Raw genomic sequence first — 18944 nt, 5'->3', positions numbered from 1 at the left:
TAAATAAAAAACAACAAAAATAAACAAAGAAAGAATTCACTAGGAAAGCTACAAGGAGAAGTTAAAATTGTTCTGTCGGTCCTACATTTGAGTAAAGTTCATCCAGATGCATGAGAGAGGAATTTGCCACATTTGATTGGAATTGTCAAATAGGGATGATGGTCAAGTAGCAATTGGTCGAGTTTCTCAAAGTAATTCTGAAGATGCATGAACACATCTTCAACTAGAAAGTGAAGCATTCCTTTGGGGAAATGAGGCAATTGTGGAACTCAAAGAAAACATGAAAGCAAAATAGAAGGAATAAAATATTTCAAAAACAAGCAGGAAGATGGAGGATTTGAAGCTTTTAAAACCCAAAAGAAGCAAGGTTTTTAAAAGGCAATAAGGAGACCAAAAAAAGATATAAGATAAACTACTCAACGATGTAAAACAGGGTACTAAAACTCATGTTAATGCTATAAACAGTGCATAAGAGGCACTATATGATGTCAGACAGCCAGGAACTAATGAGATATACCCCAGGTTATTACAGGAAGTGAGGTTTCTGGGGAGTTGGCAGTAATATGTGTGTGGTTCCGGAGCTCAGGGAAGGTAGAGGAGGATTGGAGAAGAGCAAATTAGGTCCTCTTGTTTCAAAAGTAAAAGGGAGGATCCTGGGAATTATAGAATAGTGACTCTTATATAAAATAGTGGGAAACTATTGGAGAGGATTCTTAGGGACTGGATTTATGAGCATGTTAGTGGATTATAGAATTAATAGGAATGATGAAATTGTTTTAGATAGATGTGGTGTACAAGGATTTTAGTAACCGTGTTAGGCTCATTCAGAAAATCATCTTTCTATATTCCATTTTCTAATTTTCAATTTAGACATAAAGCACGGTAACAACCTATTTTGGCCCACATGTGCGAACTACCCATATTGCGCCCAATTAATGTACAACGCCAGTACATTTCAAATGGTGGGAAGTAACCGAGGCTCCCGAGGAAAACCCACGTAGACACTGGTAAAACTAACAAACTCCATGCAGACAGTATGGGATTCGAAACCAAGTCCTGATCGCTGGTGCTATAAAGGTATTGAGTTGGCACTAAACCACCTGTGCATTGAAGTCTCGATATGGCTGGAGATGGCAAAAGGGAGATTGCATTTAAAATATTATGGACAATTTTCATCGGTTTTTAAAAATCTGTTATTTCGAGGACAGTAGTTCAAAAAGGGTTCATTAGGGTAAAGTTTGGATGCAAGTGGATAATGTTTGGATGAAAGTGGGTAATGTTAGGATGCAGGTGGGTAATCTTGGGATGCAGGTGTTGTCCTTCAAGCCAACCTAATAAAGAATTAGAGAGGTTGGGTAGGATAAATATGTTTCCCCTTGTGCAAGAGTCCGGGCCCGATTGTTGTGGATTCTGAATGAGGAATTTATTTAACTTAGATGAGAAAAAAAACTTCTCTCAGAGCACTGTGTCTATTTTGATTCCTTCGTCATGAGAGTGCAATGAGCAGTTTCCCTGTGTACATTCAAAACTGAAATGGATCAATTTTAATAATTCAGTAAATCATAAGTTAGTACATACCTGACTTGAGCAATGTCCATGAGCTTGATTCTAATGAACGGTGGGCCAGGTTCAGAGGTATGAATGACCCATTCCATATCCAGCAGACCATAACACATCGACGCAGACATGGGCTATCGGGGTGACATGGTTGGCGTAGCGTTTATTGAAAAGCCTTCACAGCACCAGCGATCGGGACTGGATCAGTATTCAAATTCTCGGGCTGTCTATAAGAGGTTGCATGATCTCCCCGTGTCTTCATGGCTTTTCTCAGGGGCCTCCGGTTTCCTCCCGCCATTCACAAACATACCATGTGTGTGGGTTAATTGGGGATAAATTGGGCATGGATTTGTGAGCCGAAATAGCATTTTACGTGCAGTATGTCTAAATAAAGTACAATATTCAATCCATCATGTGCAACTCCCCCCCCCCTCTACCCCCATTCAATCATGGCCTATTCATTTTCCCACTCATCCTAAATTTACCCAGCTTTCTTCCAATAACCATTATCCCCAGCTAATCGAGAACCTATCATTCTCTGCCCTAACTACTCCTAATGATTTTGCCTCCACATCATGCAAATAAATTGCACAGATTCAACAGCCTCTGGCAAAAGACGTGCCTCCCCATTTCTGCTCCATGTGGACGCCCTTCAATCATGAGCTTGTGCCCTCTTGACATGGAACTCCTGCCATAGAAAACAACTTTTTTACATCTATACTCTCCATGCCTTTCAACATAAGAAATATTTCAATGAATCTCCCTCTCATTCTCCTAAATTACAATGAGTAGAGGGCAAATGTTCCTCATATGATCACACTTTAATTCCAGGAATCATCCTTGTGAACCTCCTCTGAACCATATCTAATGTCAGCACATCCTTTCTTGAATTAATAGCCCAAAGTTGTTCACAATACTCCAATGGAGATCTCACTCGTGGCTTATAAACCACGGCATCATCTCCCTGCTCTGACATTCTATTGCGATTGAAATGAATTTGCCTTCTTCAGCACTTACTCAACCTGCAAGGTTACCTTCTGGGTGTCCTGCACAAGAACTCACAGGTGTAATGGCATTTGAGTATTTTCAATTTTCTCCCTGTTTTTTTTTGTATTTCCAATGAAGTGCATGACTGTACTTTCTGACATTGTGTTTCATTTCTCACTTTGGTTCCCATTCTCCGATTCTATCTCAGATGTTCTGAAACCTAAAAACCACTTCTTCCCATTTTACTGACTTCGTGAATGTCACAATTTAGTCTATAAAATAATTGATGGAATTGCAGTTTACTGCACAGCACTCGGGTGGTACTGGGTGTTGATGGGGAGGTAATCTGCAGATTTTGCTGGTCTTATTTTCTATTAATTTGGATGTTCATCAGTCTATGTTCGCAGGAAATACTTCAAGTTAAAGTTTCAATTCAAATTTATTATTATCTGCACATATGCACCCAGAAGCAGCATTTATCCGGGCATAATTGAAGATGATACACCCATATACACACATAGTGCCTAGTACTTAATAATCACACATATACATAAATATATTAATTAAAATAAATATATCAAAAATATATTTTGGGTTTAATTTATTCAGAAAAAGGATAAACATCAATCTTACAGCCTGCTGGAAGAAACTATTTCCCACCATTGCAGTCCTAAATTTCATGCATCTGCACCATGTTTCTGATGTTATTGGGTCAAAACCACAGTGTGTTTGGATGGAGAGATTCCTCAATCATTTTTTTTTAGCCTTAATTAAATACACTCCTGGTAAATATCATCAATGCAGGAAAGGGAGATACTAGCGATATGTTTTTAATTTTCTCATACACCATGTTCACAGGCCATTTCCCCCCACGAGTCCATGCCACCCAATTTACACCCAAATAACATACTCCCAGTCTGCTTTGGCTTTTTGGTGATGTACCCATCGGGTGCTTTCAGATACCTTACCACACAATGTTTTAGCCAGAGAGAATTTTCTCAATTGCACTCCTGTCAAATATTGTCATAATGTGGGCCGTTAACCTTGCCCTCCTGAAGAAAAATGAGATGTTGTGGGTCTAGGCAGGTTTTCTTTTATCTACACACTAAAGGAATTTTGTGCTCTATATTCGCTCTGTGGCGGAACTATTTTTGGTGAATGGACACTGGCCGATCTTCATCCTCCTGAAGTCCACAGTCATCTACCTTTTATTGTCTGTATTAAGTCTCAGAATGTTGTTCTCACACAATTTTATGGCCCTCCCCACCTCCTCTCCATTGTTGTTGCTTATGAGGCCAACTACTGATATATCCAGATTTCAGATTTATTGTCAGAGTACAAACATGACATCACATCCATCCCTGAGATTCTATTTCCTTCTGGCGGGGCAAAAAAACTGCACTCTACATACACCTGTGAACAAATAAAGAAATATGAATAAAACTATCTGTGTAATACAGAGAGAAAAAAAATCAATAAAGTGAAAAAAGTTAGAGTCTTTAAACGAGTCCCTGGATGAGTTTTTTTGTGAGGAGTATGATGGTGGAGGGGTAGCAGTTGCTCCTGGGCCTGGTGATGCAAGTTTTGTGTCACCTATACCTTTTCCTTGATGGCAGCAGTGAGAACAGAGCATGTGCTGGGAGGTGTGGAGCATTGATGCTCTCCGACGCCAGTGTTTCATGTAGATGTTCTCGATGTTGTGGAGGGTTTGCCTATTGATTCCCCATACAAAGCTGTGATGCAGCCGATCAGTACACTTTCCAGAAACATCTGTAGAAATTTTCCAGGGGTTCCAAGAACATACTACAAACTCCTGAGAAAGTAGAGGCGTTTACGTGTTTTCTTCACAATACCATTAGTGTGTTGGGTCTAGAAAAGATACTCCTAGATAGCAACACTCAAGAATTATCAAGAAAGTAAGTTTTCGCACCCCCTCCACAGACTTGACAACTCTGAACTGAATCTGGAAGTGCAGTCATGAGTCAGCGGCGTGTAAAGGAGCGGGCAAAGCATGCGGCTTGATGTTTTGCTGCCGTCCAGGACTGAATATGGTCTGCCGTTCAAAAAGAATCCAGAATCCAGTGGCAGTGTTAAGTCCCAGCGAGGACTGTTATCCCACAGCCTTTGTCGAATGGACGTGTTGAATACCAAAATGAAGTAAATCAACAACAGCCTGGCATGTGAGACCTCATTCCCATGGTGCGTCATGATGGAATGGAGAGTGAAAGCGGTGGCTGCCTGTGGGAAAGGTGGACTGCTGCAGTGAGATGTTGAACATGTCCTTTATGGCCTCCGTCAGCTGGCCTGCAGTCATTCAGCACCCGATCAGGTATGCTGTCTTTTCTTGCTGCTTTGGAGGATTCATCCTGGACAAGATACTCCACACCTCAGGACCGGTTATGTGGGGTGCCTGTTTCTTTTATTTAAATTTTTCATTTAAACATACAGCACGACGAGTCAGTGCCACCCAATTGTATCCAATTAACCTATACCCCTCGATGCGCTTTGAACGGTGGGAAGAAACGGGAGCCCCCACCCCAGGCGTGGAAAACGTACAGCGGGAGCCCCACCCCCACCCCCCGCGTGGAGAACGTACAGACACCTGGCAGACAGCACGGGATTCTAACCCAGGTCCCGATCGTTGGTGCAGTAACCGTTGGGCTAACTATGCCGTCACAAGGGGACGACGGAGTATTATTTGGTGTCAAGTCGTTTTTCGCATCAAAGCTTTCATCGAATGTATTCAACCTGGCGGGAAGGGATGCGTCATTATCGCTGATCCACCGGCTTGATTGATAAATAGCAGTGGTTTTAATTCCCTGCCACATGTTGCCTATATCACACAGGCGTCTGTGGATTCTCAATGCGTACCCTTCCTGGTTGTACGGGAGGGTTCAGCCTTTTCTGATCTTAATTTCATCTTGTCACCCGGCCTGAAGCCAGCGTCACGAGGTTTATGATTTGTCCTGGCCGTGTAGCATTTGGTCATAAGAGTATCTTCACTGCACTTGCCTACGTAACTGGTGATTGCCCTTTATACTCAATAATGTTGATGTGACGATCAGGGTGAGAGCCTCCCTGAATCCGCTCCAATCTGGGCTTTCTAGACCAGTCCTGCTGCTCTGCTGTACCTTCCTCGGACGAGGTTGTCAGCTCCCTGTGCTCTGATTTAACGGATTTCCCAGCGGTCAGTATGCAAGATTTAACACCAAAAAGGCCAGATTTAACACCAGTGATGTTTTAAACCTGCTTTTCTGTCTGTCAGAAACACAAATTCTCACAAATGAGTCTCTTTAAGATCGGTGACACGACAAGCTTTATTCTCAAGTCTGCAGAGTTGGACTCAACCGGCTTCTTGCCAAGTCGAGCCCTGATACATACAGTGCATTGTTTTTTATACAATTTGCTTGTCCTTCGGCATCTCCACTACACTGCTTTAATTGGTTAGTTTTTGCAGAATCATCCTGATTACTGTTAGTCACGCACACCACGATCATTCATGACCTCTGATCACACCAAATTCTGTTTTTCACTCTTTATCAATCTTTGGCTCCTGCATGTCTCTCTGTAGTTAAATCTGTTGCAAGTCTTTTGTAACATTTTCCAGCTAAACTCCAGTGGTTATCCCCCTTTTATGACTAATCATCACATTTTAACTTAAACCCTTTTTAACCCAAATTCTCTATCTATAACATTGCCAACATCCTTTTGTGAAGAAAGACTTGGATGTTTGTGACTGAAACGCAAAATGTTGGTGTGAATGTGCAACAAGAAACCGGTAAATGGAATGTTGATCTTCATTGCGAGGGGGATTGAATTTAAGAGCAGGGAGATTCCGCTGTTACTGGACAGAGGTGTGTGGAGGCCGCACCTGGGTCTGATTTGCCGTTCTGTTTTTCACGCTTAAGAAAGGATCTACTGGCTTTGGCTGGTGCAGAGAAGGCTCATCGGGTTGATTCTGAAATGGTCGCCCTAAGAGACTCGAAACTCCGCTAGAATTCAGTAGAATGAAGAGAGGATCATTTATAAATAAATAAATAATGAGAATGGCAGAGGCCTGGAAGAAGGGGAAATATAATTGGGAAGGAGTCAAAGAGGAACTACTTTTCTCAGAAAGTAGTGAATCTGGTGCATTTATTTCGACTTGTATAATCTTGCCTTTGTTTCAATATCTGACCATTTGTTCCCTCGGCTCCTGCAACTAATCGGAAATTGATTAAAACTTTCAAGGACGGATTTGAATTGTTGGAACATTGAGTTTTCTCCAGCATTTGTCAGGGTGTGCAGTTTGTGCAGAAGATCGGAGAAATACGAACGCTACAGACACTGGAATCATGATGTACAATGGGACTTAGTGTAACAGACATCGTCAAAATTTCGGGTTGGGACTTGTCACTTCAGACCTGGCAGAGAAAGCTGGCACATTGTGCACGAGGATCAATGAAAACTGAAATGGTGTGAGTTCAAAATATGAACTCACTTTTTTTACCAATCAGTTTCAAAGGGAACTTCAACCCTTTCTTTAATTCCTCTCTGAACTTCCTCTGAGTCCCTGCATAAATGCACGTGTTTGTGCAGCAGCTGAGGAGTTGCAACATGACCCCACATTCCTGGAAAATGAACCTTGGGTTGTTGGGATTGGATCCCGTCATATAGTTACTCTTTACAAATCGCACAAATAAAAAATTGGCAACATAGGTCGCCCATAAAACGAGGAAACTGCCCGAAATCGTGAAAAGTAAAACAATGGACTTTCTGCGGTTCTGCATTTCGGAGTCGATCTGTTCCTCTACATTGCCCTTAACCCTCCTTCGAGCTCTGTTCGCTGCGAGAATATATCTGACGGTCAGGGCGTTCAGCAAAATCATCAGGAGGAAGGGGGCGCACGGATTTAACATATGATCCATCCAATTATACATAGTCCATAAAACATCTGAATAAAAGTTCCATCGTAAATTGCAGAACCACGGAACATTGTCAATTATACTTAAAGGTTCAAGTGCAAAGTACATGGGAATGTTTTTAACGCAACTCACGGTGCAGATCACTCCTATAACAACAGCAGCAGTTTCCTTGTTGGAGTACTTTGATTTCAGTTTCTGGCAACAAATAGACACAAATCGATCGAAGGTAAAGGCGACTGTTAACCACACTGAGCTGTCTCTGGCTGCAAAGATAAGAGCTAGTCGGAGGCTGCACACTGGAGTAGTATGCAAGAAAAGAACCGGAAAATGTAGCGTGCTGATTCTGTCCAATATCACTGCCGTTATTAGGACCAGAAGATCAGTCACCGCCATCCACATCAGGTATCGGGTGATGCATCTGGAAAGACCGCACATTCCGCGGGATAGGATCACAATCGTCACCAAGTTACCTTGTGTTTTTAAAGATAAAATTAGTCAGAATACACTTTGCCGCAGCAGAATCGTCAATGCCCGCGCCAGCGGTTTTACAACATGCAAGTGCTCAGAAAAGGAGCGTGGAAATTAGTTCCATGTGGAGCTGAAATAGTATAATAGAGGCCTGAGATTTAGTTTTGTGAGCTCATGCAAAGAACATCAGGTTTAAGAACATAATTTCGCCTGGAAAATCCGTTTGAATTTGGAACAGGGGAGTTTCGGAGACCTTCACACTGAATATCCAAATTATAAACTCGGCAAAAAAATTCACGAGAATGACTACGTGATCCACCAGTCTTTAAGACAATAATTTATTTGCCGTTATCACCAATGGAGCGAACTTCACGGGAGCAGAGCAATGTTGTATTTTCTTTGCACTAACTGATCTCTCTTGCTCACGCTCTCTTTGTCTGTGTACGTACGTGTGTGTGCGTGTCCACATGCGCTTGATTCTTCACTCAAAACTGTTTTCATTGCTCTACTATGTATAGGTTGACTAGCTGGACAGATCAAAAACGAACTTTCTCAGTGAACTTCGATACGTGCAACAATAAAGTTACATTTAAAAGTAACAGGAGTGTCGCTCTGTCATTGAACAGAGCCCACTCAGAGTAGCTACTATAATCTCTGGGGAATCCAGAACGAATTCCTGAAACCTCTCGTGATGATTCCGTGACATCCTATTAAATAAGACGCACGTGGAAACCTTCATTTTTTGTTGTAACTTTGACAATAAATCACGTAGGATAAGAATCACATTGATTCTGTTCAAGTAATATGCCCAGTAAATATTTAGTAAAAATATTACTAACAATCTGCGCCGATAAGCGCTGAACTGGCATCTCTGCAGCACACGAAGTACCTGAGGACATTCTCCAATGAAAGGCATAAATAAGTCATGGAATCCGATCTCCAGAATCTGAATGATTAATTAAAAATATGACATGGCCCAACCTGCAACGCCAAGGGCAGCCAGAACCGGATAGTAAATCGCGTACACCAGGCCTGAAACACGCCCGTGCATTTTCCCTCAGACGCTCTGAAGACAATCTTCCAACTCTGTGGATTGGAAACGATTGATCCTCTTCATATAATCACTGAGAATCCCCAGGGGTCACTGAAACACCATGACGTTATCACAGTTGGTAATTGATCGTTAAACAAAGAAGATCACTTAATTTTCCCCATAGTGTAAATTGCAATGACATCACGTTGGTTAAAATCGTGACCAGAATTCCGACTTGATACATGAGTTCACTAAAATAAAGTGAAACCTGAGAAACCTCAGTCGGTTCGAAACGGGTCGCCGCACTCTTTACCCCACAGTTCGAATTCTCTTCACCGTCAATATTTGATCATTTCGTCGCTAAAATGCTGACTTTAATTGGTGCTATGATTTTTAATGATTGGAGTCACAAGCGAGTATTGTCGGAGCAGATAACAGAATTCTTACAACCTTTTCATGATAAAGCAAATAAACAAAAAAAAGATTATTTTCAAAATACATTTTTACTTTCTAACTGTTTAAATCTGTATCAATTGTTTTTAATCGACTGGACTAATTGAACAATTAAAGCAAAGAATTGCTTGAGACGCTTGATACCAGGAGTAAGGGAGATCGCTGGAGGCAACGTGGATTTTCTCCACCAGATACATCTTCGTGTCTCCTTCCTTCTCCGTTTTTTTTTAAGCAAGAACTGCTTCCTCCATGACGCCCTCCTCCAGTCATCGCTTCCCTCCGATCGACCCCTTGGCCCTGTGAACACAAGAAATGCTGCACTCCCGCCCACACCTCCTACCTCTCCAGAATTCGGACCCCAAATAGTCGTTCCAAGTGAAGGAACACTTCACTTGTGAATCTGCAGGGATCATCTACTGGATCCAGTGATCCCGTTGCTCCTGTTGTGGTCCCATCTACATCGGAGAAACAGGACGCAGCTGGGAGATCTTTTCCATCAACACCTCTGCTCTGGGTCCTGCATTAACGGGAATCTCTCAGCGGCCAAAGATTTCATATCCACATCCCATTGTATCACCGACATGCCTGTCTATGGCCTCATGCACTCCCAAAACGAGGCCATCTGCAAAATGTAGGAACGACGCATAATACTGGGTACTCTTCAACCAGCTTACATCAACATGACTTTTCTGATGCCCATTAACACTCTCACTCTCTCTATTCCTCCTATCTCCTTTTCCCCAGACCACACTCCCTTAACCTTTCAGAGAGCCAGCCCGTTCCCTTGCCACTCCCAGCTTTCTTTTTCAATCTCTTTTATTAAACATAGTATAAGTAAACAATAGAATACAGAATAGAACAATAAAAACAGAAACATACTGTAATACATAATACAACATATAACACTATAATATATTGAACAACATTATCCCTTTCTCTTCAATTTTGTATATTAAAAAATGATTTTTTTAAATTGTTAAACCCCAATTTAACCAACCAACATAAACAAATAAAAAACAACAACAACAAAAATGATAAAGGCTGGGCAGCCTAAACTTAGAGTTCACTACAACAGATCAATACAAACTGTTAACAAAACAGAAATACAAAACAGCATGGAAGGTTAAATCAAAATGCAAGTTAACTGATACAAAAATAGTTTAATGAAGGATGCCAAGCCTCTTCAAACTTAACAGAGGTATCAAAAGTGAAACTTCTAATTTTTTTCTAAACTTAAACATGACATAACTTGAGAGAACCCTTGTATCAATTAGATGAATTAGGATATTCCCATTTAAATAAAATAGCTCTTCTGGCCAACAGTGTAGTAAACTTGACCCAGCTTTGGAACTATAATACCAAAACTACCAGTTAATGGATTGGATTGCAATCTAATACCCAGTATAATTGACAAAGTCTTGAAAATACCTGTCCAATACTTCCCCAAACAGAGCAAGACAAAAACATAAGTATTAGTGTGGCCACTTGTGATTTACATCTATCACACATTGGACGAACATTAGGAAAGATACGGACCAATTTATCTTTCGACATATGAACCCGATGTACCATTTTAAACTGAATCAATGCGTGTCGAGCACATAATTAAGAAGTATTAACCATTCCAAAATCTTTTCCCAAAGTTCCTCTGGAGAAGTGACTGATGTTCCAATTCCCAAATTCCCAAACAAATTTACAAAAGGCAAAGGTATCTCAACTAATCTTAGAAAGTGTAAAAGGAAGAGCAGCTCCCAATAAGTAAGTGAATGAACAGATTTCAATCCCAAATATGTCCAATGAGGGGATTCAGAATTGTCAGAATAATACACCCAGAAAACAATATATATCGAATATTAACTGTCCAATAATAAAATCTGAGATTAGGTAAACCCATACCACCATCTATCTTTAATTTCTGCAAATGAAATTTACTCAAACTAGCTCTCTTATTATTCCATATACAAGGAGAAATGTTAAAATCAATATGGTTAAAAAGTTATTTAGAAATAAAATCTGAAATGCTTCAAATATATACAACATTTTGAGTAAAATTATCATCATCATGGTATTTATACATAATTAATCAAAGGGGGAAAAGTTTATTGGTTAAAGATCACTAAAAAATTTGATTTATACAACTCTAAAAGGCTCATAGATAGGTACACACATATTCATTGGAAATAGTTCACTCTTGTGGAGATTCAATTTATATTCTGAAATAATACTGAATTGGGAAAACAAAGACAGCATTGAAGGAATAGATTTATCAGGACCTGAAATATATACTAAAAATTCGTCTGCCTATAAAGATACCTTATGAATCATGTCTCTTGATGACACTTCCCAAGTTTTACTATTTCCCAATTTCAAATCATGTCAACTTCAAAATAACGTGAGGACAGTAATCCAAATTACTATCTTATTAATCCAATAAACCAAACTTTGTAGATGCAGCTTTAAGTCGCTTTAATTCAATGATAAAACAGATAAACATTTTGTATAACTTCACATTGAGATTTTCATAATGATGAAAAACCATTTGGCTATTTTTAAAGACAATGATATTCAATTTTAAACAGATATATGAAAGAAATAAGACAACATAAGATGATATAACATGAATTCAAAGAAATGTATCTAGAGCTCAAGTCTCTTTCATGGTTCATCGAAGAATGGGATGCAAGCTTTTGGTCTGCTCGGATATTATGATATATTACTATGCCATAATCACTATGGTAACACTACAAACAATACTTTTTTTCTTGAAGGGATAGGCACAAAATTAACTAAGAAGCAAAAGGACAATGTTTTAACCTTTATATTTCAGCCAATGATTATTATAATAGACATTAATGACCAATATATAATAATTACATTTACAGATACAAAAGTAAATATGGTACGTATAAGAGTAGAAATCAAGACTTTCTGGTTCTTGTAAAAGACAGATTTTAGTAATAGGTCTATTTAAGTAACCTGTCTTGGTTTTAATCCGCACTTGCCAAATGAAACCTTTCTTGTTCAGAACTGTTTCCACAATTTTCTACAGTAACCAAGAATTTATTGGTGCAGAATCATTCCTAATAATTACAATATCTCTGAATGCAAAATCATGTTTATCTTTAAACCATTTTTGTTTCTCTTGTAATAATGAAAATATTCTTTAATCCATCTTTTCCAAAATGAATCCATAATAAACTGCATTTGCCTCCATGTGTGTCTTTCAATTTCTTTCTGAAATTAAATGGCAAATTAAAGGTTTTGATTTAAAAAGTAAGTGATCATTCAGTGTAAATGTCTCAATGTCATTTGAATCAACAGAAATTTTGTTATTAGATGACTATTTAAAATAGCTTTAATCTTGCACATTCAGTATTTAACCACTCAAAATGGAATTAAGAATTTTCTTGATTGATCTAATCATTCTTTCCCACACATCTCCATGATGTGATCCTGTAAGTTGGTTAAATATCCAATTAAGGTTTTTTCAGAAGTAATGCATCATGAATTTGATGTTGATTCCAATTTTAAATTACTTTTTGTTACTCTAGATGAGCTCCTGTTAAGTTAGATCCATTATCAGAAAGTAATTCTTTTACTTGACCACATCTGGCAATAAAATGAAGAACATTGATAACAGAGTCTGTACCAAGTGATGACACTACTTTAATATGAATTGTTCTCATAGTCAAACAAGTAAAAATAGCTCCGTATCATTTTTCAACACTTCTTGCTTGTTTTACTTGTACAGGACCAAAATAATCAACTCCCAAGAATGTAAATAGGACTTCATCAGTCGAAACTCTATCTTGTGGCAAATTTGCCATTTGTTGTTGACCAGGTTTAGCATTCAAAACCTTAATGATCTCATTAATTCTGTTAGTTGCAAAACCTCATGATTTTGTTATTAATATATTTAATCACTGGTGTACTATCAGTCCAAAACAAAGAATCTGCTAACTCCATCAGTAATTCTCTTCTTAACATAGTGTCCATTTTGCTCACCATAGTAGCAGCAGTCAAATCCATTCGAGGTCTGGTGATTGGTTATAATGGAGCCAATCTGGCTTTTACCATTAAAAATCCAAAATGTACTCACTCTTGGTTATTTTGCAGTACTAAATAACTGACATTTCTAAAACAAAAATTGTGTAACTTGGGAACTGTAGCAATTCCAAAGTCTGTAGGTTTAAAAAGCTGTTGACTTCAAAACTTTCTAACATTTGAAGACTCACAATCCAATTCATCCAATCTTGTGCAATGGAAGCTGGTATAGTTTCATCCCATTCAAACTTTTTTCTGCACAATTCTTGCACAATTTTCTTGGCTATTAATACTATTGCTGCCAATATTACCAAATGGTCATATATTGAGCTTGCAAGAAAAAGAATTCCTCTTCTTGTCAAAGGTCATTCTTTCAAAACAAGGTTGAATTTGAAAACATCAGATTGAACACACCATAACACCCCTAGAATTCTTTGGACAGGTAGAACTTCACAATCCAAGTTAAGATATTTTATCTCCTTTGCTCTTTCTGCCTCTGGAAGAACACCCACCACATCTCAACTGGAGCTAATCCATTTCATAAGGAAGAATGATCCCTTATTACAGATCTCTTTTAACTCATAATAAAGATTTTTTTTGCTTCTTTTTCTGATGATTTTTATAGCTTGAGAATTAAATGGCTCTTCATTCTCTTCAACACATTTCCTGAGAGCAAAATTTGCACAAATCAATGATGAAGTTGCTCCAAATAGATGAACAGTAATTTTGTATTCAATCATATCTTTAATGTAATCGCCATTAGGTGACCATAACAATTGTAGAAAATTATGATATTTCATGATACTTTCACTTGATGCAATAAGACTTCAATATCTGCAGTAATTACAATATGCTCTTGACAAAATCTTTCAGAATGCCTATTAAAGTACTGGTTAATTCTGGACCTTGCAAAAGATGAGATTTCAATGAAACTTCTTGAAATGATGCTCCACAATCAAATACTAAATGTAGTTTCTCCTTTTGTGGATGTATAACTCCATGATGAGGTAAATACCATTTTCTACCATCTTTACATTCCACGATATCTTAAGATATCTTTTATACATCATCCTTGGCTATCATGTCCAACATAATATTGGTATATTCCAAATGAAAGGAAGCAATTGTCTTGAAAAATTTAGCATATGCTGTTCTGCAATTATTTTATAATTTGGCATACAAATTTCTCTTCAAAGGTAATGCTACACAGTAATGACTATCAACCTGTTTAGCAGAAACTGATTCTCCCCCTTCGACGGTTCTACAACATCTTTGAGACATTCAAGAAAATCCATTTATAACTGTTGTTCCCATAGATCATTAAGTTTGACAACTGAAATTCAGTTAACATTTATATTTAACAACTCCTGATCATTATTAATTTTTCATCCTAATAGTCCATTGATTGTCCATCCAAGCAACGTTCTCACGGCATAAGGTCCATCAATTTTGACTCCTTATTGTTTCTAGAGGTTCGAGAGCATTTGGTACATCTAATCTAAGTAACATCTCGATTTTAGCATCAATCTTGGGTAAGCAAACGTCTTTTAGATGTTCCCACTGTTTGATATCATCCTGATCTGGAATATTCATCTTATTCACAGGCATAGTCTTCTGAGTACATACACTTGGAAGATCGCAAAATTCATTGCTATTCAATCTAGCATTCTGTAAACCTAAAACTATATTAGTTTCAATGATCCTTCCATCATTCATTGTCTTCAACACGATCTGTGCTCTTTTCCATGAAGTTTAGGTTTATTCATTAATTCAACAATGCAAAATGTTGCAGCACTTCCTGGATCAAGAAGTGTGTAGGTCTTCAGTATGAAGCTCCCTTTTTTAGCTTTAACTTGCACAGGAACCATTAAGAGAGCTCTGTCACCCGCCCCAGTAAGACTGTTTGAACCAAAGCTGAGGCATTCTCTTTGACTGTGTCTTTAGTCTAGGATTCAGGTTGTTTAACTTCTTTCTCAACTTTACCTCACTGCGTATTGGAATGTTTTAAACTGCATCCATCACAACTGAGTCACTTATTACAAGTTTTGGTGATGTGCACTTTACACAAGCAACTGAAACATAGTCGATTCTTCTTTAAAAAGGTTAATTTCTCATCATACACTTTTTTTCAATTGTGAAGATTTTTTTAAATCATGCTCATCTTTGGAATACAAACATCTTTCCTGGACAGTCTGATCTTCCTTCTCCTTTGTTTCCTTGTTCTTTCTTGTGCTTGTATCTGACACAGCAGTAACAAAGGTACTTCCTTTTGGTTTCTGTTGAGATGATTATTTTAAGGATGCTTCAATAATCCCTAAAGATGTAAAGAAGTCTAAATGTCATAGTAACTATGGTAACAATACAAACAACAATTTTTCTTAAAAGGATAGACACAGAATTAACAAAAAAGTAACAACACAAGGTTTTAACCTTTACAATGCCCGCACTGCAGGAAATCCAATGTATACATCAGGTAATGAATATACAATATGAATATAAAATATAAAACATGACCAAATATAAAAACAAATAAATAAGACAACAGCATGGGATCTATTGTTACAATAATAAAATAGTGCAGAATATTGTGACGTCTGCTTTAAAAAGTGCAGAAAAAGTAAAATTGAAACAAAGAATTATTTGCTTTAAGGATTTGAAATTGCGTCAGTGATGATTTCATCTAAGCTGTTTATTCCATTGATAATGTGGGCAAATTGTAAATTGCTTGTAAATTGCAGTCAAAATTAATTGCTGAAAAATCATGTTTCTGTTCAATTCACCAATGACATCGAATGTAGTTCATCAACTGTACTTTAACCAGACCAATTAAGGGTTGTTTGATTGTAAATGTTTTCAATGAGAGAGTAAAGAGTGAAAACATTATGTATTTGATTCAAGAAGCTGACAAATCTATTTCAACTGAAGAAACCAGGAATTAAGAACAATTTTCAGTCTGAAGCGATCTTCACAGCAGAAATCCTGGGATAAGCATGATAAATGTATGACATTCTTGGTAGAAAGTTTGTACATGCCAAAGTTGAATCAGCCTTTTGGATATAAGAGTCTGTAAAATCCACTGAAGGGGAAGTGGAAAGGCTGACAGTCATACTCATAGATATTGCTTTTATTATCATGGCATCAATATTTTCAGTTTATCCATTGGCACGTGTGGTGGAACCACTGTATAGCTGTTAGCACTGTCTGTATGAATGTACTCTATGGGCTGGCCTGCCTCTGTACCTGTGACTCCTCCCCTCAGAATCTCCATAAAGGCTCTTACACCAAAGCCCCTCCCTCAGTACCTGCCTTGGAATTGGCCCAGTAACATGTGAGACGTGCTGATTTATGGTGATTAAAGCCTACTAATCATTACTTCTAGTCTAATGTGATTAATTGACAGTGCTTCAATTTAATCACCATAATTTTGTGGGCATGGACAAGGCAATACAGGCAGATAAACTGGACACCAACCCTAAAGATCCAGAGGCTTCCATCAAATTTGACCAATGGCTGCACTGCCTCAACGCATTCATGAGATGCAACGACGAGCAGAGTGAGAAAGGTAAAAGGGGCCTGCTCTTTGCACAGGTCAGCCACGGGATTTTTCAAATGATCACAGATTACAATACTTACTAGGCCATTATGGAGATCCTGCAGTGACCGCATCAGACCCTGACGACTCATTTATGCCAGGTACCTTCTGGGCAATGGTAGACAAGTGCCTCATGAGGATGAATACGTGTGGGTCCTGTGGGAGTTGGGGTGAGCCTGCATCTGCGGAGATGTCTCTGCTGCCGTGCACCTCGAAGAACTGATAGGTGTGTGTGTGTGTAGCTGAATTCAAGTCTGATCAGATCTGACAGAGACTCCTGGAAAGGAACGATCAGAGCCTGCAGGAAGCCATAGACTTGGCCAAATCACTTGAGGCAGCGCAGCAACATGCTGTGGTCTTCTCTTATGGAAACACAGCTGCAATATGGAGAGTATGGGCACTGCCATCTTGGGATGTGGGGTCCCAGGTCACCGCTATCGAGCACCTGAAGTACTACCTCTGCGACCATGCTAAACATCCTTGTAGAAGCTGCCTGGCACAAAACACAACATATTCCACCTGCAGGAAGAAGGGACACTATGGGATGGGATGGTATGCAAGTCCCAATCTTCCTCCAGCAGCACCGCATGCAGCCTGCAGCCACCACCATCTTGGACCATGTCACTTATGGCCCCACTTCCGGTAATGGGAACAGCTTGGTGAGACTTTGGCGATGGTGATGCCACTACTTCCAGTGTCACTTTCAGTGGTGAGGAGTAGCACCATATCTACAGCATGGGGCAGCCATCTTGGGGTTGCCTCCAAACCTGTACAACAGCAGTGAATCAGACAGTGACAGGACATTGGCCTTGATTACCCTAGACCAGGACAACCTACATCAGCTAGCCAGGGCCATGATGGACATTGAAGTAAACAGTCATGTCACAACTGTCTCTTTGATACTGGGACTACAGAGAACTTCAAGCACCTGAGCACAGTACAACGCTCCTCCCTCATGGTGACTCCAGCAAAATGCAATGTCACTCTGACTTCCAAATCCCACTTGGCTGAGATCATGACACTAAGCACAAGAACGTTAAACTCTTTATAATGCCACAGCTCTGCGCACCAGTCAGACTGGGACTGGACTTTCAGTGTCAACTCAAGAGTGTCCAAATGGAATATGACAGGCCCCAGCCACCCCCATGGTCCGCAACTATTAATTTTTAGACCATCTGCCCTTCTCTCCGAGCACGACTTGGCCTGTCCATCCTCCGGGCACCACCGCTGCCCTTGCTTGAGAATCTCACCCCCAACTGCAAGCCTGTCACCACCAAGAGCAGGCAACATATCCCTGGGGATAGAGCCTTCATTAAAGCAAAAGTTAAATGACCTGGCTGAAGGGATCAGAGAATCCAGTGCCACTTGGAGGGTACTGGTGGTAGTGGTAAAGAGTAGAGAGAAACACCACATTGTCATAGACATTGTCATTGTCAAACCATAAACAAATTTACCCACTGGATGCCTACCCGCTCCCCTGCATTGCTGACAAGGTGAATGGGATCATCCAGTACTGGGTCTTCTCCACCATCAATCTTAAGTTGGCATACCACCAACTCCCAAATTGTCTGGGGACAGTCAATGCACTGTGTTTGAGGCAGACAGCCACCTCTATCACTTCTTCAGGGTCCCCTACAGGGTCACCTATGGGTCTCCATCTTCCAGAGGGAGTTGGACTGGATAATGGATGACTATGGGCTAAAAGCCACATTTCCCTATATGGACAACATGAAAGTCTGGAGCCATGACCAGCAGGATCATGATGCTGTCCTACAAAAATACCTTCATAAGGCCAAAAGTCTCAACATCACATATAACCAGAAGAAATAAGTGTTCAGCACTTCACGTCTGGCTATCATCTGTTGTGTGGTGGAGAATGGCATTATTGGGCTTGATCCTGATTGTA

At 39.4% G+C, this 18944-nt stretch overlaps 2 protein-coding genes across 5 annotated transcripts in view; one reads left to right on the top strand and one right to left on the bottom strand.

The window, feature by feature from the left end:
• The first annotated feature begins 5519 nt into the window (after nucleotides 1–5519).
• Nucleotides 5520–18944, top strand: part of LOC138744548 (zinc finger protein 436-like) — an 84348-nt gene continuing 70923 nt past the window's right edge. The window contains exons 1-3 of one of the 4 annotated variants that reach the window (XM_069900901.1): nucleotides 5521–5731; nucleotides 14320–14453; nucleotides 14844–14978. The gene's annotated coding sequence lies outside the window, so the exon portion shown is untranslated. Of the gene's footprint in view, nucleotides 5732–14319; nucleotides 14454–14843; nucleotides 14979–18944 lie in introns of all 4 variants that reach the window. The other 3 variants (XM_069900902.1, XM_069900903.1, XM_069900904.1) reach the window with 3 other exon arrangements.
• On the bottom strand, nucleotides 7008–8967 carry LOC138743801 (probable G-protein coupled receptor 139). The gene is made up of 2 exons (XM_069899405.1): nucleotides 8898–8967; nucleotides 7008–7918 (listed from the first exon to the last, which is right to left on the bottom strand). Exons 1-2 carry the CDS (start codon nucleotides 8965–8967, stop codon nucleotides 7008–7010), a joined length of 981 nt encoding a protein of 326 aa, XP_069755506.1.

Source organism: Narcine bancroftii, chromosome 10 (assembly GCF_036971445.1).
Source record: "Narcine bancroftii isolate sNarBan1 chromosome 10, sNarBan1.hap1, whole genome shotgun sequence".
Taxonomy (NCBI): Eukaryota; Metazoa; Chordata; class Chondrichthyes; order Torpediniformes; family Narcinidae; genus Narcine; species Narcine bancroftii.
The sequence above is the reverse complement of the archived record's forward strand: the minus strand, read 5'-3'. Positions and strand labels throughout refer to the sequence as shown.